This window comes from Malaclemys terrapin, chromosome 11 (genome assembly GCF_027887155.1).
Source record: "Malaclemys terrapin pileata isolate rMalTer1 chromosome 11, rMalTer1.hap1, whole genome shotgun sequence".
Classification (NCBI taxonomy): Eukaryota; Metazoa; Chordata; order Testudines; family Emydidae; genus Malaclemys; species Malaclemys terrapin.
Window position 1 is genome coordinate 67,804,802 of NC_071515.1, and position 25,723 is coordinate 67,830,524.

The 25,723-nt window shown below is 43.5% G+C and overlaps 1 protein-coding gene across 1 annotated transcript in view; it reads left to right on the top strand.

Moving 5' to 3' along the window:
* Positions 1-25,723, top strand: part of ITGB5 (integrin subunit beta 5) — a 114,121-nt gene that overhangs the window by 1,866 nt on the left and 86,532 nt on the right. Inside the window, exons 2-3 of the mRNA XM_054043937.1 lie at positions 4,615-4,700; positions 16,180-16,384. Coding sequence (XP_053899912.1) covers positions 4,615-4,700; positions 16,180-16,384 — 291 coding nt within the window. The remainder of the gene's footprint in view (positions 1-4,614; positions 4,701-16,179; positions 16,385-25,723) is intronic.

The window sequence follows — 25,723 nt, forward strand, 5'->3', positions numbered from 1 at the left end:
CATTCTCTACTTGGCACGAAAAGGGAATAAAGTTTTATTATAATCAACTTCAACTGAAGAAATATTCCTCCCTGGAATATTGGTTAGACTCCCTGCGTGTTTGGGTTACAGGTCTTCAGTGATCTAGATGGAGAGTGGCAGCATTAATAATCATAAAGTCTAAAACATTCATTTTGTTATTTGTTGCTATCTAGGCCTCCTTTCCTTATATTGCTCCTGGCTCAGGTTCAGCCCTAATGTGAAGGATGTACTTAATCCAGATAGCTGTCACTGTTCTCCTCAGCAGGGATGCTTTTATGGCTCCTGGACATCTATTAAAACAGCAGCAATTTATGATTGTGCTCTGATAATACTGGAAATGGCCACTCTCTTTATTAGTGTAGTGCTGGTCTCTTATAAAGTGAGACCAATAAACTGCTTTGAGTCCACTATTCACTTATTTACCCTTTGTGTTTACATTATTAACTAGCTACATTTACAAGCTCTTCATCCTGTGGGAGAGTGCTATGGCATGGGGCCGTAAAACTCAACAGATTTTCATCATAGATTTTCTTCCATCCGATGGGACTAATCTTAAGAGATGCTGAGCACTCATAACTCCCACTTACTTCAGTGGGCCACACAGATGTTTCAGCCCCTACCTAATTAAGGTGGATGAAATCTCACACCTAACTACATGGATACAGAGCTAACTATATATCTCTGTTTCGGGCAAGCCGGTACATTAAAATGTGTTATGTACTAAGGAGCTGGCTATATTGGGCTTTATGGCAGAACTAGTTTAAAATAAGGTCACAGCTATTTGCATGGCTGTTTGGTGGCCTCCCTGAGCGCCTCTCACAAAGTTGCTGTCTGGTGTCGCTCACGCTGCATCATCAGAATTTTGGGATCATAGCTGAGTTATCCTCCTGGGATGCAAATCTTGCCCTTTTCCCCCGTGGGTGAAGAGGTCCCTCTTGCATTGGAACCAGTGCAGTTCTGCTGTGCCAAGGAAATGGCATGATTTGAGGAAGCCACTCAGAGCCTGCTGGGTGCTTGAGCAGGGTGGAACTAGATATAGGGCAGAGCAATATGGAGAATGGGTGCAGATCCTCCAACCTCTTGTGGTTGGGGGCATGCAAGCTTAGGTTAGGCCAGAGGCTGCTGTAGTAGGATGGCATGATAGCAGCTGTGGACATCTGTGGCCTAGGAGGGGTGGATTTCTTTCCCAGCTAGAGCTGGTCCGAACCTTTTTGTCAAAATATGCTGTTTGATGAAGCTGAAATGTGTTATGTGGAGGTGTATTGATTTTAATCGAGTTAGAGGGCGCCTAAGACTCACACTCTAAAACAGGGGTGGGCAAACTATGGCCTGCAGCCCGCCAGCCGTTTTAAGCTGGGCCTCGAGTTCCCTCTGGGGAGCGGGGTCTGGGGCTTGCCCCACTCTGGCGCTCCAGCAGGGGCACAGAGTAGGGGGCCGCTCCACGGGCTCCTGGAAGCAGCCGCATGGCCCCGCTCCGGCTCCTACATGCTCCAATGGCCCCGCTGCAATGGGAGCTGCAAGGAACTGGTGCCTGTGGATGGGGCAGCGTGCAGAACTGCCTGGCCGCATCTCCAAATAGGAGCCGGAGAAGGGACATGCCGCTGCTTCCGGGAGCCACTCGAGGTAAGTGCTGCCCGGAGCCTGCACCCCTGAGCCTCTCCCCACGCCCCAGCCCTGATCCACCTCCTGCCCTCTGAATCCCTCAATTCTAGCCTGGAGCACCCTCCTACATCCCAAACCCCTCATCTCCAGCCCCACCCCAGAGCCTGCACCCCCAGCTGGAGCCTGCACCCCTTCCCGCACCCCAACTCCCTGCCCCAGCCTTGATCCCCCTCCTGCACCCCAACCCCAATTTTAAGAGCAGTCATGGCCTGCCATGCAATTTCTATTCCCAGATGTGGTCCTTGGGCTAAAAAGTTTGCCCACCCCTGCTCTAAAGCTTGGTGGTTAGGGCACTGGCCTGGGATGTAGGAAATCTAGGTTCATGTCTCTGCTCCACCTGGTTTAGCATAATTTGAGACGAAAAATTCAGCACTGACTTGGGCGGAGCAGGGACTTGAATCTGGGTTTCCCAGGCCAGGGGTGATGCATACCACCCAAATCAAAAACCTCAGGTTTTGATCCAAAAATGGCCATTGTGACACAAATCCCTTTTTTTCCGGAAGCGTTTGAAAGGTTTGGTTTTATTCCAGTGCGTAACGAAAACAAATGTTGAAACTTCAAAAGCTGCCATGAAATGGAATTGTCGCCTCTGGCCAGCTCTGATCCCTGCACCTTGCTGAGTGACTTGAGGAGAGTGCTGCGGAGCAGGCATTCGCCATGGTACAGAGTGGGAATGGCTCAATGAAGGGAACTCTTGGTTTTAATAATAACATTAAGATTAGATGATCTTGTGGTTGCTTCTGGCCTTAAACTCTATTAATACGTAAATCCTCACAGTCCCACCTGTAAATGAGGATAACTCATTTACAATATTTTGTAAAGAAGGTAGGTAAACATTATCCTCATTTTCCAGACAGATCAAGTGATGTCTAAGTGTCAATGGAAAAGCCAGGATTAGAACTCAGCCACTTTTGGCTTCTAGAAATGTCCTCTTAACCATACTACTTGGTAAACTTCACAAAATATTGTTAGTGAGGGATTTGGCTTTTCAAAACCAGTATCAGAGACCCATCTTGGGCATTTAGAGCAGTGGTGCTGGTTGTACCTGCAACAGGAATGCTAATTTCTATAACAGTTTGTTTTCTCTCCAACTAGTCCCCTCCTTTACCCCCTGAATTCATTTATAAGGAAAATAAAACACAGCAGTTTTGCTAGACTACAAAACCCATTGTTACAAGGCTTCTTGTGAGTGGGGAAAGCTTTATAATCAATATTTTGTTTCATTTTTTGAATTCTTGAAAAGTCCAGAATTGGGCTTGGTTTAAGGAGTAAATTGCATGTATATAATAAGCAATCAATTAAATAACATTATAATAAGCCTAATGTTAAATGAAAACAAAACCAGACGGTATCCTTTAATGAAAACCATTGAAAAAATACAGGTCATAGCTCCCTTGATTTAGGGAGAGTGAGTTAAAATGAATCATCCTGTGGGTTATAGATAATTGTCAGTGTGAGGCATTGACATAAACAGTCAGGGCACAATCATGACTTAAAAATTGTGATGGAATAATTTACCCTTTACTAGCTTCTAACCTAGAGCATGGCATGCCCTTATACAGCTGTCCAGCTTGATTCACTACTTCCTTCCTCTTCGATACATCCCTCAAACTTGAGTGACTCATACAGCCAAATCCAACATTTACAATTTTTAAATATAAATGCATTCAAGGAAGGCAGCAGTTGGGCCTCAGACGCCGACATTACAACAAAAAGTTCCCCCTAAAGAGCAAAACTTTAATCAGCCCTTTTCCAGACATCACCAAGTCTGCTCAGCCTTCACTAGCGTTATGCGTAGTGCAATAGGGTCTGTGGATATAATTGTCTGCAAATTGATGAACTGTAGCACGAGGCCTGAAATGCTTTCAGTGACATTCAGTGTGGAAAAAATAAGTAGGCTCAGAATTCAAGCCCGGGGCATTTCCTTTTAGACTGTGCAGCATCCACATAGACTCCTCTGTTGGAATTTTGTCTAATTAGTTATCGACAGTTGACGTTAATAGCTGCACACTGGAGCACAGAGACATCAGTGGCTTCAAATGTTATTTTCATCATAGCTACAGACACCATTAAATGTAAGCGGTTGCATTCAAACCTAATACTTCTGATGGTTAGTACGATTTAATCCTAGTGATGGCAACTCAGCACTAATTTAATGTGATCAGAACCTCCATACTAGATTCTGCATATAAAACCTTGTTGGTTGTCTTTACTCTGTATGACGCTAATACTTTAAGGGTGCAGATAACATTGCAAGTTGTGTATGCCTGCGTCAATGTGTGTTTTGCATTAGCACTCCATTAGCACTGTATTACCATACAGTGTGGAGCAACATGTTCCATTCTAAGATGCGCTTGACATTACCCAAAATAAACAAGCTGTCCTGCTTAACCTGGATATCCTATGGAAATGACTCTTACTAAATTAAAGCAATTTAGAGTAAGGAGGTGACTCAATTATGTAAATCACTCGTATGGGAAGTGGGGATAGGAGATAATTAAAGGCTAATTTAAGATGAAACAGATGTATTAATATTTTACCCTACTAGTTCATTCAGATGAAAAGGAATAATAATAATAAAAAAAGCCTACTATGACTTGTTTTGCCAGTTTTTAAAAGTCAATGTTATCTAGGATTTGCAAGGAGCAACATTAATATCCAAGTAATGACTTGTGTTCTAGCAGAAGTCTTGGAAATATTTAATTGGATTGATCAATTGACTAACTCTTCCAAAATTAATTGATCTGAGCAGGGAGGAAGGGAAATCACTAGAGTCCTAATTTTCAGTGGTTCAAGCTCCAAAGGCCTGTGAAATGTTTAATCTTACATTAATTGTTACATAAAGTGTATTGCGATGAGCACTAAGCTACCAATTTCCAGCTATTTCACCCGTAAGATGACCCCATTCTCTGTTGTTTTTTATTGCTGAAGGTCTCAATATTTGCACAAGTGGAAGTGCTACTTCCTGTGAAGAGTGCCTGCTCATCCATCCAAAATGCGCTTGGTGCTCCAAAGAGGTATGTACTTGGTCTTGCTTTTCTGTTCCTCTTGTGGGCGTTTAGTGGGTCAATATAAACTGCTTACTGCAAAACAGAGAGACAGGCTTTCCTTTCCTTTCCTTTCCTTTCCTTTCCTTTCCTTTCCTTTCCTTTCCTTTCCTTTGCCTCTTCCCAGAACCATTCCCCACCAAAAAAGATTGGTAAAGACGAGGGGAGTTCCTCCACGCCCCATCTGTTTAGACTGTCACACACGCATAGTCTATAAGTTCTTTGACAAACTAAGAAGTGGATCTGCTTTTCCCTTTTTATGCATCCTAAATATACTTGCACTCTAGCATTTGCTCAGTGCAATAACCTTGCTGGGTCGGCATGTTTTGTTGAATTAATCCCATACGTCGTATTTTCAGACCACTGTGTGTTGCTGAATGTTGCACTATATGAATTCCTTTTCACTGAACGTTGTACGATTTTCACATCCTTAGTCAGTTTTACTGGAATTCTAATGACCCTAGTCACTGGCATTTGACTTCATGTTTTATAAACTAGCTACCATTTCTGCAAAGCCTGGAAAGAATCTGATTGTGCACTTGGCCATACTTTTCATAATGTTTGCACAATGCCAGGACCTGATGGTCAGATCTGGGAATATTCAGCTTCCAAACTTCCGGTGTGGGCAGAAATGATTGGATCTCTTCCTTAAATAGTATCCAAATGGAGGAGGGTTGTAGAGTGCTCAAAGGTTAAGGACTGGGGTTGGAAATATAAGGGAAGATTATACCCCCTACACACTTGTATAAGCTAAATGCTCGGAGAGGTTACAGAGCAGGGAGAAGAGCAGTCACGGCTAGGCTGCTACTCTCCTCTGCTACGCAGGTGGGCAGGCAGGGACTGGGAGAGGGCCTTTGATCTACTCTTGCCATGTGCTGTTCCCTATAACTGAGCCAACATGGAGGAGGAAGTAATCTACATTAAATATAGGCTTGTTTTTCCCCCAGAGCAAGGGTGGAATCAGGGAGAGAATTGTGGCAATTCCCTGCATGATCTGTTCCTGGGGCACTGTAGCGATGTGCTGCCCTTTTCACAGGACAGATTGCAAACTGGCAGTGTAGCCCATAAAAATGTACCACCACACTGTCTTGTGTCCAGATTTACAGTGTCTGTTTATAATATAGACACTACCTAATAAAATGACAGCCTTAAATTCTTACTTATGTAGTATCCTAAATTGTGCTGTTAAGACTGTATTACCGTGTTACCTAAAATCGTAATAGTTTTCAGGCCGTTGCAAAAGAGTGTGTATAGGGAGAAGGAATGCAGCAAAAGCCTCTGCTTTTGAGACATCTTGTATACAGCTGCAAGAAACTATTTCAGCCAAGTAATCGGTGGTGGTGATTTTAGAATACAGGAATGTTGTCTATTAAGCTGTGGGTATCCAATAGGCTTTTTTTCTTGGCATAGAAAGGCAATTTTTGAACAATTCTGCCAATGCAAATGTTTGTCTGGTAGTCGTCGTGACTGTTAATTGTAGGTCAGTTTTTGGCACTAGTGTTGTGATGTTGCATAGCAAGCCATAGATTTAAAAAAAAAATTTTTTTTTTAATGATTTCTAAATAGAATGTGGGGCAAAAAGCAGAAAGAAATATATTTACAAGAGAGAAATACATTCTTAGATCTAGGTTGGGTCAGCTATTTAAATATCCATTTCAAGCCTTTCTTTGCAAATACCAATCATAATAATGAAATAATAAACTGGCCAGTTAAGAACCATGTATTTCTAAAAGACAGTGTTTTTAACTGTATAATAAATGCCACCTTGGATTATTAATTCTGAAAATCTAAAAATGTTCTTGGTTTGCATGTCACTTTTATCTATTTCTCTTCAACTTGAACAATGAAAACACAGTAGTCTAATCAGTTATATTTTCTGATCGTGGATTTCTAGATAATCTCACTTTCATATTTTCATTAATTAGCATGTACAGCCCAAGCATTGTAGTGTTATTCTGCCAGGGAATGCAAGTTTTAAACCAAATATGGTTCCATTGGAACTTTAGACATAGGAAATACCTCCATGAGTTTAAATTTTGTAGATGGATGTTTTTACAAAATGTAAGTAATTTGGGTGTTAAAATGGTGTCAGGTATATCTCTGTATATTATTATACTATCTCATAGAACTGGACGGGACAGGACCTTGAAAGTCATTGAGTCCAGCCACCTGCCTTCACTAGCAGGACCAAGTACTGATTTTGCCCCAGATCCCTGAGTGGCCCCCTCAAGGATTGAACTCACAACACCCTGGGGTTAGCAGGCCAATGCTCAAACCACTGAGCCATCCCTCCCCCTGCTCACTTTGTACTCTCCCAAATAATTTTCTGACCAGTGATCTTTATGGTTCACTGGTGTCAGCTCCTAAAAACCATGAAATATTTATGTATATAGTACTAACTTAATGAACTCCAGTATTGAAAAAGAGCCCTCAGAAATGGATAGCTTTTGGTGTTTTAATTACTCCGTGGTATTGTGTTAGTCCAGTCAGAACAGCAATCACTAAGACCCAATAAACATGGAAGCCAATGATGCTATTTTGACAGTCCCTTTTCAGAGCAGAACTGCATGTTCAGGGTGTTGGCTCTGATGAGAACTAGCACACACTGGCTCTAGCCGAACTTTCCCTGCATGCAGCTGGTGGCTTGCGGTTAGATCATTGAAAGTGCTGTAATAACCTTTTCCCTCTTCTTATGTGACAAGATGGAACAAGGGACTCTTTTAAATCTGATTAACAGTTTGGATCCTACCTCCTTTCGTTGTGCTTGTGCACTTTAAAGACATTTTGCTTCAGTGTGTGTACTGAGGGGCTCCCAGCAAGCAATTCCAGTTCATTGCCCAATGTGAGTTCTCCCTGTCTTAGGCCTCGTCTACAATTAAAATGTAGGTCGACGTAGCTACATTGCTCAGAGATGTGAAAAATCCACACCCCTGAGTGACACAGCTGTGGCAACCTAGCCCCTGGTGTAGACGCAGCTAGGCTGATGGAAGAATGCTTGCATTGACTTAGCTACCCTCGTTCGGGGAGGTGGTGTTCCTACACCAACAGAAAAACCCCTTCTGGCAGTGTAGGCTGCATCTATGCTACACAGTTATGCTGGCATACCTGTGGCGCCGTGGCTATGCTGGTAGAATCCCTGTAGTGTAGACGTGGCCTTAGGGTTTTACACCACCGCCCAGCTCCATAGTATCTGAGCGCCTTCCATGTGAAATCAATAGCCAAGTGCCTAGCAGACTTCATGGAATCTCTGGCTGTCTTCCCTATTTGAGCTAACAACACTGCTTGGAGTAGTTTTGGTTTTTGTTTTGATTGGTTGCTTTGTTTGTTACATGATGGTTGGGTGTTTTTGGAGATGGTGGGCTGGGAGGATAGATCGGGCTGCCAATGTTGTGATTGCCATTTTGCTGCTTTTGAAAGAGGGAGGTAGTACATCATTCCCTGAAGATAGACAGGCTTTGGAGTCATCTTATCTCCTCTGGAAATTTTCTCCATAGCCAGATCTTCTCTCAACTGAGAATGCTTTGCTCCCATTTGCTTCATCCCAGGTTTTGTGATCTGCTTTGTCCCAAGGAGCCTTGCTGTGTCAGCCATTCATAGACTGAAATTCAGTCTCTAGTGTAGCTGTGGTCTTGATCCATTAATTCAGTGGTTCTCAAACTTTTGTACTGGTGACCCCTTTCACACAGCAAGCCTCTGAGTGCAACCCAGATTTTTTATAAATTAAAAACACTTTTTTCTATATTTAACACTATTATAAATGCTGGAGGCAAAGTGGGGTTTGGGGTAGAGGCTGACAGCAGGCTGACCCTGAGTTTGAGAACCCCTGCATTAACTGCTTTGAAATTAGGAACAAGGCTTTAAACTGACACCTGAAACTGACGGGAAGCCATTGGAAGGATTTGAGCATGGGCCTGATGTGCTTCTGGGGCACTAAGCCATGGAGGAAGTGTGCATATGCGTTCTGTACTAACTGGAGCCTGTCTTCACATTCAGTTTCAGATTAAGCGAATTACAGTGATTCTGCCTAGATGTGAGAAATGCACAGATCACTGTGGCCAGGCCTCTTCTGGGAGGAGGGAGAAAAGTTAGTTTCCTAGCAACCTGGAGATGAAAGAAGGCATTTTTAGAGACTGGTTATCCAAGTTTAGTGAGGAGTCAAACGTGACCACTTTGCATGGGGGCTGTACACTTTTTCATAGGAAGGTCGGAATAGTCTATTGGCTCCTTCTTCAAAGCGTTTTCCCCCATCCAACCAGAAGACATCAGGGTTGAGTGCTGGCTTCTTGAGGACTTGGCAAACTATTGTATTTTTCAAAGAAGTTTGGTAGGTGTGCTTCTCTGAAGGAGGCATTGATAATTTCCATCCGTAGTGGGCGTAGCTGCTTTTTGCTAGCTCTCTCCATCCAGGAGGGATATGATCCATTTTCTTCAGGGCTTCTTGAGCTTCAGTAGCATGATGGGGCCAAACTCACCTAGGGTTGGCTGGTGGATATGATCTGATTGGGGTGGAATTTTCTTTCCCAGTTAGCTGCACATACATTTGGTTGATCTTACCAGTAAAGTATGCTGACAGCTCTTCCCAGCAGTTGGTGTTTGGGTCTGATGTTTGGGCTAGGCAGCACAGGTTGATTAGCTAGTTCACTAGGCGGAATAGCTCTGCCAGCTGTGATTCTTTTGCCCTGACTACAGAGAAGCAGAAGGCTCCTTTTGCTTCTTTTACTGCAATGACACAGTCCTGTAAGCTTTGTTTGTGCTGCTGGTACGTCATCTGTGAACTGTGGTGTTCTTCTCAGTCCATATAGGGGGAGTGGGCAGCTTTGGGGCGAGACATTGGTAGTGGCCATCAAGTGATTGTACCGATACATTGGCACCTTGGTCTTGTTATTGAGTGGCTTATTGTTGAAAATCTAGGTGGTACAGGAGCTTTTGGGGCGGCAGATCAGCTGAGGTGATGTGGTTTGGTGCCTGTCTGACAATCCTTTCACAGGGAGCTGTGTTCATCAGGTACTTCGTCTTTGGGACAGGTGTCTCCTTTCATCCTGAGGAGGTATTAATCATTGGAGACTCCTCTGGCTGCTGTATTTTAAGCATGATACATTGCAGCCTTGTTCTCTCTGCAGTGTATTGGCTCTGAGCCTGAACGTTTTGTGTTCAATTGTACTTGTGCTGTTTCAGAGGTCACCACCAGCTTTCACTGGCATTCAGCATTTCTGTTCTGGCATTCAGTATCTCTCTTCCCATCAAAGTTTAATGATGGATGGTTTGACTATAGGAACTTGCTGATATCCGTGCAGCCCTTGAGTTCCTGTGAGCCAGGCGGATCAGCACAATTCTTGAGGCTGTTAGAAACCTGGAAATGAACACAGATTTGGTTGGCTCGTGGCAGAGCACCTTGAAGGCTAGGACTTAAATGAGTCAGTTTAAATCCCCTACTCTGCACCATGTGACCTTGCGGGGATGGGAGACCTGTAGAGAGGAAGCAGCCAGAGACTCCAGCTGGTAGGAACAGCTGCAGAAACAGCTGAAGCAGGGACCTCTGGCCATTCAGACAACTTTCTGCAGGTTTGACTGGACTTTTTCTGCTCTGTGCTGATTGGCTGTTTGCTCCAACGTTCTCCCTCCCAATCCCTTAGTCTCTTCCGTTCCACTTCACTTCACATCTTCCCCCTCCTACCCTCTTTTCCCTTGCCCTGTTCCTTTCAATGCCCCCTCTCTCTTCCCTGTTCTTTCCATTCATCTGATCCCCTCCTAACTAACCCCTCCTCCAAATAGTGAGACAAACATATTTGCCACCATTACCTTGTTCACTCTGCTTGTGTGTTCTACCCTTTCCCCCTTTCCTGTGTCTCCTAGTCTACTTAAGTTTGCAAGCTCTTCTAGGCAAGGTCTGTCTGTTACTCTGTTTGTACAGTGCTTAGCACAGAGGGGCCCCATTCTTGGTTGGTCCTTAGGCACTACCCTAATAAACATGATTAATAATCTCTTAAGAAACTGCAAGATATATAGATTGAAGTGGCTAGTGTTAAAGGCCTCTCCATAGTCTGGTGTTTAAAGATGATGCAATGGCAGGGGTGTATGAGTGAAAATATAACAGAGAAATAGAATATGGATTTGCAAAGTGATTCAAACAGCTACAGCCCTCCCTTCTCTGCTGGAATCTGGAGAAAAAAACAGAAACCTTTCTTCAGACTGCTAAGGCCTTACATATTCCTTTTAAACTTGTACTAATTTTGTTAGTTACACTGATGAAATGTTTTCTGGGTGGCAGCAGAGGAATCTAGTTGACCTCCCATTGGAGGCATGGTTGCCAATATTGCTGGAGCTGCTCAGGTGTGCTGGTGAAAGCAGATAGCTCTGAAGGAAGCTCTTCTTTCATGCTGGGAGCTGCCATTGAACTTTTATTCCCTGCCAAACTTAGCAATGAATGAGCAAAAGGAAGGGGAAAAAAAGGCTGGTCTCATGAATCAATTTCCCCATGTTAAGTATCCTCACACCTTCTTGTCAACTGTCTGGAATGGGCCATCTTGATGATCAGTACAAAAGTTTTTTTTTTCTCCTGTTGATAATAGTTCATCTTAATTAATGAGCCTCATAGACTCATAGACTTAAGGTCAGAAGGGACCATTATGATCATCTAGTCTGACCTCCCGCACAACGCAGGCCACAGAATCTCACCCACCCACTCCTGTAACAAAACTTATTGGCAAGATTGCATTTGTATTCTTACATACATGGTGCTTATTTGGGTGTTTCTATGTCAATTTTTACAAATGGGAGCAAGCTGCAAAGTCTGGGTGTGAAGCTCAGCTGTCGTAAGGTTTGGGTCAGGGAGCTTGGTTTCAGTTCATCCCTAGGTTCTGTTTTTCTTTTATTGCTTATAAACTATTGTGGCCTGTATAGTATCCTCTTCTCTTTCCCTTCCTCCTCCTGCTTCTTCCCGTTATAATCTTTGGGAGCATCTTCCCTTGTCTGTCATTGAAGACTTGGCTTTAGTGTTTGTTATGGATCTGGTGCCAAAAGTGCGCATGGCGCTTTATTGATGGTGTAGGAGTGAGATAATTTAGTGACTCTTTTTTGTTGTGTTTCCTGATGGACTGTTTGTTCATTGCTCCTGCAAGGTATGAGGTAGATCAGTGAGATACTATAGATTTTATAATTTCATAACATAAATAAAACATCTGCACATCAGCTTGATTTTTTTTTTTTTTTATTCTTTGATTTAGTGCCAAACATCCTAGGAAGTAGGCAAACTAGGGTGGGTTGAGTGCGGAAGGGACAGAAATGTCTGAAAAAGAAACATGGGAAGTTGCTACTTGACATTTTGTAGATTCCACAGAGAAACCCAGGTGCAGCAAATTGATAAAGCTTCAAAAACCACTGCATGAATGAGCTAAAACCTGCTGATCTTGTATTGAGGCTGGTGTGTGGTATTCTGCTCCTTTGCATGTATCTGCCAACAGGTAGCGGTCAGAGCCTATGTAAGCATGCATCAATCATTCCGGAGCCCTTAGCTGTCCCAGATGAAGTCCACATACTCCTTTCCTTTCACAGATGGTCACTGTACACTGGAAACTCTCCGAAGTGTTTCTGTTATGCCACAGGGAGGTGTAAATAGATGTTTGCTGATAGTAAGTCACTGATGCCATGGTAGGGATAACTTGCAATGTTGCTTCTGTAGTTAATTATGTGTGTGTGCAGATTAGCATACCTATTGCCGGTAAACCTGATTTCAGTACCAGGCAAACTGGTTGAAACTATAGTAAAGAACAAAATTGTCAGACACATAGATGAACATAATTTGTTGGGGAAGAGTCAACATGGTTTTTGTAAAGGGAAATCATACCTCACCAATCTACCAGAATTCTTTGAGAGGGTCAACAAGCATGTGAACAAGGGGCATCCAGTGGATATAATGTACTTAGATCAGGGGTCGGCAACCTTTCAGAAGTGGTGTGCCGAGTCTTCATTTATTCGCTCTATTTTAAGGTTTTGTGTGCCAGTAATACATTTTAATGTTTTTAGAAAGTCTCTTTCTATAAGTCTATAATATATAACTAAACTATTGTTGTATGTAAAATAAATAAGGTTTTAAAAATGTTTAAGAAGCTTCATTTAAAATTAAATTAAAATGCAGAGCCCCCAGACCGGTGGCCAGGACCCGGGCAGTGTGTGTGCCACTGAAAATCAGCTCGCGTGCCGCAGGTTGCCTATCCCTGACTTAGATTTTCAGAAAGCCTTTGACAAGGTCCCTCACCAAAGGCTCTTAAGGAAAGTAAGCTGTCATGGGATAAAAAGGAAGGTCCTCTCATGGATTTGTAATCGGTTAAAAGATAGGAGACAAAGAGTAGGAATAAATAGTCAGTTTTCAGAATGGAGAGAGGTAAATAGTGGTGTCCCCCTGCAGGGGTCTGTACTGGGACCAATTCAACGTATTCATAAATGATCTGGAAAAAGGGGTAAACAGTGAGGTGGCAAAATTTGTAGATGAATCAAAACTACTCAATATTAGAGTGATCAGGTGTCCAGTTTTCAACCGGAACACCCAGTTGAAAAGGGATCCTGGTGGCTCCGGTCAGCACCGCTGACCCAGCCATTCACTGTCCTGTTGGTGGCGCCACGCAGTGGGGCTGTTAGGCTCCCTGCTAGCATCCGCACCGTGAGGCTCTCGGGAAGCAGCCGACGTCCCCCATCTGGCTCCTACACGTAGGGGCAGCCAGAGGGCTCCTCATGCTGCCCCCGCCCCAAGCACCACTCCCGCAGCCAGATGCAAAGCTCATTGAAGTCAGTGAGAGTCTTTGTCTATGGCTTCACTACAGCTTAAGTCGACAGGAGTGTGAATTAGCCACCCTGAAGCGATATAATTTATGCCGATTTAAGCACTGGTGTGGACAGCGCTATGTCGACAAGAGAACGTCTCCCGCCAACATAACTCCTGCTGCTCGGAGAGGAGGCTGGAGTAATTAAGCCGATGGGACAGTTCTCTCCTTTGGTACAGCTGCACGGCTATAGGATCTCTTGAGTAGCCCTAGCCTTACTGTTAATATTCATGGGCTTTGGATCACGGTCGGCCTGCATTTCACGTTAGTGATGAACCCCAAATGTCACCTGGTTTGGAGTTTCTGTTACAAAAGCTTTGCCCGGTATTAGTCCTTTAGGGATAATCATGCACGGCTATGCAAGTGGTTGAAACTTTCTGTTGCTCTTGTGTAGGTTACTTTAGTGCAGTGATAGCGCTTTTTCTAACATGCTGATGGGCAACCAACGCAAATAAAGCCACCCAGCCAGGTCAATGTCAACTATAGCGCGTAGGCCGCAGGAAATTTCTCTGATGCAATCAGGATTGTTATAGTACTTCACATTTCCGTAGTGCCTTCCCTGATTGGTTTTCAAATGATTATTATTTGTATTGTAGTAGCACCTAGAGGTGCTGGTCATGGACAAGACCCTATTGTGCTAGGAGCTGTACAAACACATTCCCTGCCTCAAAGAGCTGACACCTCTGCAAAATGCATTATAAACACTATAGTCTAGACTGTGGAGCCCGTGCTCCCCCGGTGAACTTGCTCATTCAACTAGTTCCATTGATTTCAGGGAGACTACTTGCTTGAGTAAGTGCCTGCCAGTGTGAGTAAGGGTTGCACAATCTGGCAGTTGATACTGTAAGTTCTTAGAGGCAGGGGCTATATGCTCCTCTGAGTTTGTACAGTACCTAGCACACTGGGGCCCTTGCTTGGTCCCTAGGTACTACAGTAATAAACATGATTAATAACGTATTATTCCTATTTTCCAGATGGGAATTTGGAGGCATAGAAATGTTGCGATGACAGAGGCAGACTGTAGCAAAACTGGCGGTAGAACCCCGGGGCCTGATTCTGGTCTCAGCTAAGTCAGGAGCAACACCACTGAAATCCCTGGGGCTGTGCGAGTGTAAAGCCAGTATAAATGAGATCAAGAATCAGGCCGTGGGTCTCCTGACTCCCAAAGGGGGCTTTAGTCAGCAGAGCCGCCTTCCTTTTAGAAAAATATTTGGCCTCTTTATCTGCCTGGATGTTACAAAGCCACTGCCCCCAGGGAATGCTGTGTGTTTGGATTAAGTTTCTTTGTTGCTAGGGCTGAGGGCCATCTCAATGCAGTTGGTAAACTCCTTGTGACTATATCTTGCTCTGGGGCAACAAATGACTGTTCTCAGTTGTGGCCTACACCCCAGCACGCTTCCGTCCACATACAATAGGATACACATTTGCTGTAGTTTGGTTCAATATTAATTGCCAGATATACATGAGGGCAAGTTGGAGGTTGAGTCCATTTATCTACAAGCCCATATTAGGTTTTAACATCTTCCTCAACATATACAGCTTATTTCTCCCCTTCCCCTTTAAAACATTCCATTCCCACCTAATTCTGCTCCCACTCCCTCCCAGCGATCCCAGAATCTCTCCTCACTCTTCCTTGTATTAGAGAGACAAGGTAGGTGAGGTAATATCTTTTATTGGACCAACTTCTGTTGCTGAGAGAGACAAGCCTTCTAGCCACACACAACTTTTCCTCAAGTCTTGGAAAGGTACTCCCAGCATCACAGCAATATTGTAAGGGACCATTCAAGATAGAATGGCCTGTTAACACCTCTGCAGTCATAGGACAAAAAAGAGGTTTACCAGTTGTTGTTGTAAGCCAAAAATCCAGTGTCTCTGTTCAGGCCATGATTTTTAGTGTCTGTGCAGAGCTGTTCAGCCTATATGGAGTTGTGTGTAGTGGTCAGAGAGTTATAGATGGCGAGGGATGATGTTTTGTTTCTTGCACAATTGCTCCGGAAGCATATGTTGCTGTTAAGTTTTTCTTCTTTTTTCTTCATGTTGTGGAGTTTCCATTTCAGATGGCTAAATTCGATATCTTCCATTGTTGTATGCAGTGTTGTAGCTGTGTCAGTCCCCGGATATTAGAGAGACAAAATTTATGGCTTATTACAACAATCTGTAACCCACTAACCCCCTCTTTTTGTCCTAAGACTGCAAAGGTGTTAACAGGTAACTCTACCTTGAATGGTCCCTTACAATATGTGCTAGCTATTTATGCTAATCTGTTCCACCTTGCATTTTACTGTGATTCTGGCAGTACATTTCCCAGTCTTGAAGAAGAGCTCTGTAAGACTTGAAAGCTTGTCTTTCTCACGGTGACTTCTGCGACAGATATGGAGCCCTAGTTATCAGCATACACTCCAGCTTTCACAACATTTCCGAAGGATTGTCCTCTCCCATATTCCCCCTGCATTCTCACTGTTGCAGTACTTTGATCTGAAAGGTTCAGTCCCTCTAGGTGCTGGATGCACCAATCTAGATGACACTGTCCTCTTCCTCTCACCTCCCTCTTGCTGCAAATCCTTGCATGTCAAAACAAGGCTCCAATTGCAGAATTGATTTTTTTTCCCTTTTGTTCCTTCTCCAACTCCTAGGAATTTGGCAGCACAAAATTCATCACATCGAGGTGCGACTTCGTAGAAAACCTGATTACGAATGGCTGTGCAGGGGAACTTGAGACTCCCAAAAGCAGCATTAACATAGTGGAGAATCTTCCTCTAAGTAGCAAGGGCTCTAGCTTGACCCTTTCGGATGTTACACAAATAATGCCTCAGAAGATCTCGTTGAATCTGCGGCCTGGTGAGTTAACAATGATGCTGACCTTTGTTCTGGATTAGAAGATATTTGAGGGGTGTGTGTGTGTGTGTGTGCAGGAGCGCCGCCAGCTTTTCTGCCGCCCTAGGCGGCGGAAGGTCCTGCCCCGAAATGCCGCCCCCCACAGAGGCAGCGGAAGGTCCAGCCTCCGAAATACCGCCGCGGTCGCCGTCCCCCAAATTCTAGCACCCTAGGCGATTGCCTAGGTCACCTAATGGATTGCACCAGCCGTGTGTGTGTGTGTGTGTGTGTGTGTGTGTGTGTGTGAAATTCTGAGTAGATTTGAGATGTCAAGCCCTGATCCTGTAACTTACAACACAAAGGTAAACTGCTAAACCCACGCAGTCCTATTGACTTCAGTCCATCTGTGCATTGTGGAGTAAGGGCCTCAGTATTTCTGCTCACTCGAGAGGGTGTTATGTTGACCTCCAGATCAGTTAATTCTTTATCAAACCCTTATAAGTATTAGTCTTAATCCTTTATAAGTGCGTAAAGGGACATTCTCAACTTCAAAATTAGTCAATTAAAAAGAAAGAGTTAAAAATGGCCTCAGATCCTACACGTAATCCCCAGCCTGACAATTGTTGTGGTTTACAATCATCATGTTCTAATTAAACAAATTTTAAAAATGCTTATCTGTTCCTTGTTGCTGTGCGAAAGACCCAGAAAAACACAAATTGCAAGATCGGGGCTTTGGCTGTTACTGACCTAGGAGGGTGGAACTTGTGACCCTAAGCCATCCGTTCCCCTGAAACTTCCAATTAAAAAGCAAAGCATTTATAATTGAAAGAGCCGGTACTGAGCCATGGAAGCATGTTTGTTATCTAAAGTTTCTTGCGAAGGAAAAAAAGCTGTAGTGTGGGTTCAGCATTCTTACAAAAATATTTGGCATTTGGTATGTAAGACAAAAAAGACCCTTTATAGCAAAGCTAAAAGCAAATATAAACACTTGATTCATAAAAAGAAAGTGTGGGTGAGTCTGGGATTGGTGGTTTTGCTCCAGATAAAGATGAAGTATGTCTTCTTTTCCCATGAAGAGGGGGAAGATTGAGCTGGTACTTGGTGGCTTCCAGTACCAGTGCTGCTCTAGGGCTTCCGTCAGTTTCTGCACGATGCAAGCTTTAACTTTACAAATATTCTAGCCCTTAAGGTTCTGAATAAAATCTTCCCAACGTGAATCAATGCAGTGCTCTCTTAGGGCCACTTACACTGGAAAGGTTTCAGAGTGGTAGCTGTGTTAGTCTGTATCAGCAAAAAGAATGAGGAGTACCTGTGGCACCTTATAGACTAACAAATTTATTTGGGCATAAGCTTTCGTGGGCTAAAACCCACTTCATCTTTTAGCCCATCCGATGAAGTGGGTTTTAGCCCACGAAAGCTTATGCCTAAATAAATATGTTAGTCTATAAGGTGCCACAGGTGGTACTCGTTCTTTTTACATTGGAAAGTACCTTATTCTGCAAAGCAGCAGCAGTCTCAAGGCCAATACTGTTTTAAATTGGGCACCCAGAATTAGTGGATGCTTCTGAAAATGCAGATCAAATCCCTCTCTTCCATCCCAGGACAGAGCCTCTCCAATCACTCTTTTGGCTGCAGTGATAAAGACTAAGCAGCCCAGGAGTAGGGAGGGAAGCGTGGGCTTTGTCTACACTACATAGCTTTTAGCAACATGGCCGTGTCGCTTAAAGTCGGGCAGTGTAAATGCGGTTTGTCGGCACTTTTGCCGACAAAATACTTCAATCTCCCTCACCCCCCCCTTGTTGTCCACAGGAGAGTGCTCTGCGGACAATGAGCGGGCCGTTTACACTACCACTTGCCACTGCAAAACTTTTGTCTTTTGGGGAGAGGGGGGGACTTTTTAAAGCACCTGTGAACAACAAAAGTTTTGTCATTCAGTTGGCAGTGTAGACAAAGCCATGGTCTGCTCTTGAGAGAGAGGGAGAGAGAGAGCGCTGATACTATAGTAGACAAATCACAGGCATGCACGGAATTGCTGCTGGCAAGGAATCGCCATGCAGATGGTTTCTGGGACTTAGTGCTGTATACCAAATAGATTTACTGCCGCAAAAGACCAACTCTAATTCTTTTATGCTAAAGAGTTTCCTGACTCAATTGCTGGCAGAAAACACTGTATCAGCAAAGCATTGCTATCAAACCCTGACTCCCCAAGACCCTCCCTACCATGAAACTTCTTGTAACCAGCAAATTCCAGAGCTTCCCAGGATAGTTCTGCAGTTTTCAACATGTAAATTGACCTTTTTGTATTGTAGCTAGCGAGAAGGTGGTGAAACTCCCCCCAGGCTGGCCTTTTAGCTACCGGTCAGTAGCCTTCAGAAATGAGAGCAGTTCTCCTGTTTGATAGGTACTCTGGGGGTACAGTTTTGTGCAGAATGGAGGGCAGGCTTCAGTTCTGACTAGATGTGCAATGCAGACTGGCCTTTTTAGGATCAAAATGTAAGATCCCATGCCTAGATAAGGCCTTCTTTATTGGAGAGAGGAGATGAGGGAGGTTTGCAAGGGAGAGAGATGGTGGGAATGTTGCCATTTGGAATCCACTTGGTGCTGTCTTTACTTGTACAACTCCTAGGCGAAGAGTGCTTTAGAAACACCTATGCTAGATAGATATACTACATACACTGTGTCTTTGGGGTTCTGTGAACTGGTCTCTGTTTTTTTTACATGGCAGATCAATAGAAATCAGCATTCCAAAATAGAGATTTAGGGTAGCATGTGCACTGCATCTCCAGGAGGCACAGCCCACAGCACAGTGGGAGGTAAAAATGATTTTAGTCCATCTTTGTGCTCTCTCAATTCTGGGCTGGCTGGAGGCCAGTGCAGCCCCTGATGTAAACTAGCTACCCCAGGGGTTGCTCTAAGTTAAACCTGCTCTACCTGGGCTGCTCATGGGCACCTGTGTTACCTGAACTGTCCAGAATCCACATAGTTTTCAGTGCTATAGGGACTTCCCTTTGCCATTGGTGCACCCTCCAGGGGGCTTGTGTAGTGGTGCCTACCCAGTGTCTGAGCTGAGGAAATTCTTCCCCAGCCAGCTACAGGACTTTCCCAGCACCTGTATGCTGGCACAGCGAGGTATAGGGACCATTGCAGGGAGGAATAATTCTGGATGTTTGTAATGGGATCTTCCACTTTCATTCTTTTCCATTAATGTTGAGCAGGATCCCATCTTATTTAGGACTAATGATTTCCTAATCGTGTCGGTTAGCATCTCCTGTGGAAATTACGTATTAATCCTTATGTAAGAATTTGAGTTCTGATCGTTTCACTTAATGGCAGGACAATAAATATGAAACAGAAAGGAAACCGCATTGTCTGGACTTTGCATGTGCTCCCAATTTTGTGTTCCATCAGGAAACTTTGCATAAGTGTCTTAATACTTTGAAGATGAATCAAGGTGTCTGTATCTTTGACTAGTAACTAGAAGCAGAACAGAGTAGATAGTTGGGAGATACCAATCTCCAATCTGATCTATCCTTCTGACTCTTTCAAGGTATTTCTAATGTCCTAATACCAAATTTTCAAATCTCAGTGTGTAAAGTTAGACTCTTAAATCTTGAGGCAGGCTTCTAGTTCAAAGTAGTATAACTCCACTGACTTTATGGGAGTCACTCCAGATTTACAGATATATAAGGGACATCAAAGTCAGGTGTGCAGTTTTTAATACCATGGTTTAAAGCTTGTCTCTAGCATTAATGCACAGTGTCCTGGTTGGCTATCAGAAATGTGAATGGAATTAAAAATATAAAATAGAATACATGTTTTATTGTCCATTTAGCCCTAAGCATTACAAAATAGGAATAAGAGCGCTTTTGGGAGAATAATTGTATTTCAGGGTACCTAGAAAGATTGTCATATGCTAAATAAACAAGATAGATGCTTTCTCCACATTATAGTCCAGTGTATATAAATCTTCCTCTGTCCATTTTTACAGCAGTGACTCAGAAAATAATTGCTGAGATTTCATTCTTAAGTCAGGTAAAACCAGTCTTTCTAGTTCTCAAATGAACTGTTTGAGACAATGTATCAGCAGTGTTCCTTAATTCAGGTTTAGGGAAAGTTTAAAATCAAAGCTCTGGGGGTTGTGGATTATTCCAGAGGGTGAAAGTGTCTAGGAGTAATGGAGTGGAAATGATGGACCTGATTCTTCACTTACACTTGTGTGCATCAGCAGTAACTCCATTGAAATCAATGGATTTATTAGAGTGAGAGGAGATTTGGACCCAGTATCTCACTCCTTCTCAGTTCAAGTCTTTCATAGATTGATTCCTATATTTTAAGGTGAAAAGTGACCATTAAATCATCTAGTCTGACCTCCAGCATAACCCCAGTCCATAGAATTTCATCCAATTACTGCTGTATTGACCCTCTTCTTGAGAGGAAGTGTGGTTTGCAAACTGAGATCAGAAAGGTAATTTCATCTCCATGTTCAAAGGTGTAGGTTGCAAGGGTCAAGAAGAAGTGTTGTTCCTTCATGTACAGACAGCATTGTTCAAGTGGCTAGGTATCTTTAAAGGGGTTTTCTCCTTTCTCAGTGACCACTGCAGGGGACAGGACACCTGACATAATAGACTAATCATCTGATCCTATACTGCAACTTCTGTGTTCCTCAATTTTTGATTGGGGATTTGAATAAGTTCTTCAAAACATAACAGTGTGGCAGTATGGTCTAAAGAAAGAGCTGGTGACTGGGAGTCAAAACTTAAAAGTGCTTATACTTAAAGGTGCTTTCCCTGACTCGCTGTGGATTGTTGAACTTGTCACTTAAAATCTGTTTCCCTGGACCAGATTCTTCCCTCTTATTTGGATTCAATTCAGAATCTGGGCCCCTAGTGTCACCTTACCATAGTGTTCCTATGAGCTTTAAGTAGAGTTTGTAAAGGGTTTTGAGGTCTTAGGATGAAAGGGGTCATATTAGTGCAAGTCGTTGTTAGTGGTGGGGTGACACTGGGTGGGGAGTGGAAGCAGCTAGTACTATGTTAGTCCCAGCTGAATGGATGAAAGCAATTGCATGTGTGGGTTATTATTAAAATACTTCCACAGATTGTTGTTATGCACGTGGTGCTTTAGAAATACAGCCCTGATCTTGCAAACAATGACATGCTGAGTTTGCAGACCATAACAGGACTTCAATGGGACTGCTTGCACAGTGTAAAGTTTAAGCACATAGGTAAATGTTAGTAGGATTGTAGCCATAGAAAAGACTTGTTCCCTGCCTTGAGATCTTACAATTATGAGGCTTATTCTTCAGTTATTTGGGTTATAAACACCCTGGGTGAAATCTTGGTCCCATGGAAATCAATCCCAAAGCTCCCACTGATTTCAACGGAGATAGAATTTCACCCTATGACTGTAAAGTCCAGAGGCTTCTCTAGAAGAGGGAAGAACACCATGTGAAAACTGCTCTTCATGCACAAAGGGAAATCCCTTTACTAACTGGAAAGAAAAAACCTGCTTGTTAACAGTTTTAGGGAGGAGTGGGGGAAAGGCTATTCTGTAGCTAAGCCTCCTGTCACATCAATCACTTCCACTGAATGCATATTTAGTGCTGCAGGTGAAATCGTTACTCAGAAGAAGCTCGCTCAGTGCAGGGAATAAGGAAAGATTGTAGCTTTAAATAAACGTTAGTGATTAAAACAACTCTTGCTCTCTAGGGAAGAGATGGAAGCCATTAATGTGTCTGAAGATTAAACAGACATGGACTGAGTTGTACTGTGTGTTTAATGTACAGCAGCCTTGACAGATCTTAAATTATCATAGCTGATGATGTAAAATTAAATGCATATAATTAAAGTGCCTTCAGTTTGTGTGCTTCTCTTTAACAAGAGAGTCGAGAACCCCAGGATCAACTGGTCAAATGCCACCTCACTGGTTGTGCAGTATTCCCCTTCCCTTCCATGTACAGAACCGCTTCTTCCTGCAGCAGTTGAAGATGTTAGAATGGTGGGATCATTTTTTGTAGTTGAGTTTAAAAGGTTTCATTCAAATTGGTTAGGTCCAAAACTTTGTTTCTGAAAAGGCTGAACATTTCAGCAGGAAATTCATTCTGATTCTCACTTACATGTTCCTATTTTTTCCTATTTAAAACTGTTTCTTACAGCACTAAATTCAACACCCACATCTGCAACTGCGGGCATCTGTTCTCCCACCAACCCCTTCAGTGTTAATAGGTATTGCACACATATCGTTCTCCCTTTATCACCTCTCCCCACCAATATATATTGGTAGCATGTTCTGATTAGCTGTTCACATTTAGCCATCCTGATAACTTTGTTCACTTGGAGGCTCTATGCTAATTCATGCCCCATAGTGTAATGGCTTTCCAGCACTACAGAAAGAAAATTGTATTTAAACTGGAACTTGGATAGGATGCGGGGGCATAGTTGCTAGTATGGCATGTAGCTTCTTTGATACTCTTTGGCTATGGCTACACTACGAGGCTTTTAGTGACACGGCTGTGCCGCTACAGCTGTGCCGCTAAAAGGCGCACAGTGTAACTGCTGTTTGTCGGCAGGATTGAGCTCTCCCACCGACAAAAGACTTCCACCCCCTGCGAGTGGCAGCGGCTTTGTTAAAGCGCTGTTCACACTGGTGCTTTTTTCAGTGTATTTTTTTTTAATGCCCCTGAACGACAAAAGTTTTGCTGAGGAAGTGTCAGTGTGCCAGTGTGGACAAACCCTTTGTTTTAGAAGCTGCTCTCTAGTAGCCACAACCTACTGTGCAATTGTTAATATAGAAACTGCCCTCCTTTAATAGCCATGCCTTTATCAGGAACTCCTTCCTATGCAAGCCCCACGGCAAAGCAGTTACATGTAATAAAAGGGGCCCTGCTTTGGAAGTATCTCTTGAACTAGAGATGTAGGGAAATAATTTAAATAGCTGTGGCTTCTAAACCAAGCTGCTAAGTGTGAGTCTCCTCCTGGTTTTACCCATTGAATTAAATGGAGTTAGTCCAGTGGAAGAGAGGAGAACCTAGGATCCACACTGCTTGACAGTGATGCTTCATAACAAGCATAGCTGCCAAGTTTTGTGCAGCTCCACATGTGATTGCCCCCCAGTGATAAGACACTGAGGGTATGTCTGCGCAGCCCGTAGCAGGTTGGCAGACTCGGGCTTGCGCTACCACACTAAAAATAAAAATGTCGACCTGGGCTGGGAAGCTCGCTGCCCTGGGCTGTGTAGAATACTTGTAAACCTAACCCAACATCTCAACAGTTTTATCATCAGCGATCTTATGACCGTCCTCGTAAGAGACAAAGTGTATAGAAGTCTCATCTTCCTGCACCTCCCATATCTACAGCACCATCTGAACCCCAACCCCTGCTGAAAAGATATTTTTGATAGGAGTTTGACAGCTGCAAATTATTTGTGATGTCACTGCTACCTGATCCCCACATATTCTTTGGGGGTTGTTTAATGCACTATTTTCACAATTGGAGTTCCATAACAACAGACAAATGGGTGTTAGATATCATCCAGTCTGGTTGTTCGCTGGAGTTTACTTCCCTACCTCCTCCAAACCCCCCAAAACCCAACATCCCTCTTCAGGGACTGTTCTCATGAGAAGATTTTGAGGCAGGAAGTGAAATATCTCTTCCAGTGAGGAGCATTACAGCACATACCTCTTCAACATCAAGAAAAAGGTTTTTACTCTACCTACTTCCTAGCACCCAAAAAGAAGGAAGGTTGGAGATCTATTCTCAATCTCTGCCATCTCAACTGTTTTATTTGCAAACTGAGATTTCTCTGGATTCAATAATCCCATCTCTGGAGAAGTACATCTGGTTTACAGCTCTAGGTATGAAGGAAGCTTACTTTCTCATGGATATTCAACCCACCCACAGGTGTTTTCTCAGATACATGTTGGGCCCTGACCACTTCCAGTACAGGGTGCTCCCATTCGGCCTCACCCCTCAGGGTCTTTACCATGGTCTTTGTGATAGTAGCAGCTCATTTCAGACAGAACAGCCTCACCATCTTCCCCTATCTCGACAATTGGCTTCTCGTTGCCAGAACATGTCAGGAAGCCTATGAATTGATGTCATTAATGCTTCAACTTTTTTCTTCCCTAGGAGTTATTGTGAACTTGGAAAAGTCTATCCTCACTCCAGTGCAAACTGTAGGCCACATAGGGGCCACCACAGATTTGGTCATGGCAAGAGCTTATTTATTGAGGGACAGGTTTCACATCATGAACAACCTGATAGATCAGGTTACACGCAATCCTTGAGCTCTGGTCAGAACTTGTCTTTCCCTCTTTGGGAACATGACTTCATGCACTTGCTTTACCCCATTTGCCAGACTCTACCTACGTTGCCTTCAGGCATGGCTCCAAACAGTGTATTCACCAACCAAACACAGCATGAATACTGTGGTAACAATTCCTTCCAGAGTAACTCTGATGCTTTGGGGGTTCACCCAGACCAGTAAGGAGTTGTGCCACTGCCTGCTTTGGAACCCGGGGTGCTTCTGTGTTGTGCAGTTTTGGCTCAGAGCCCTGCTCACAGCACAGTGGCCTCATCCTGGCTTCCACCAACCTGGTTACCTGAGTCTCCCCAAAACCATCCTACCTGCAGTGTCCAGTCCCTCTCACTGGACCCTTATAGAAGTTATCAAGTTCACGGCCTCCTTTACCCTTCAGTTTAATACACAGCACTGAAATGATTTTGTGATAAAACAGGACTAAGTTTATTAACAGAAGAACAGATATTTAAGTGATAAATCGAGAACAGGCAGGTCTGGTTACAAGTAAAACAAAACAAAATACACTTCCTAGTGACTTAAACTTATTTTCAGCAAGTTACAATCTTTGTCTAAGGCGGTTTCTCATCTATAGTGAATTTCTATTTACTCTTGACTCCCAAGCCAAGAAAATCCATGTTTCAAGAACTCAAAGGGTGCTGCTCCCTTTTGTTCCATATGTAATGGATACCCCAAAGTCTTTGAGCATTTCCTTATGTCCTCAAAATGTTTATATTTGTTTTCAAAGTCAAGAAGCCCTCCTATGGTGTGACAGGAATCAAATCACCCACCCTCTTGGCAGCTTACCTTCCAGGTACTCCGAATGTCTTGGTGGATACCCTCAGCAGGCATTTCACCAAGCACAAGTAGGAATAATGCAATTCCGTAGTGAACAGTATCTTCGCTCAATGGTAGAAACCCAACTGGGATCTATTTGCCTCCCAAACAAACAAGAAATGCAACATGCACTTTTCCAGAGGATCTCTAGGATTACACTCCCAAGATGATGCTGTCCTTCTCTCTGTCCGACCATCTGAGCTATGCCTTTCTTCTCTTACCACTCCTACT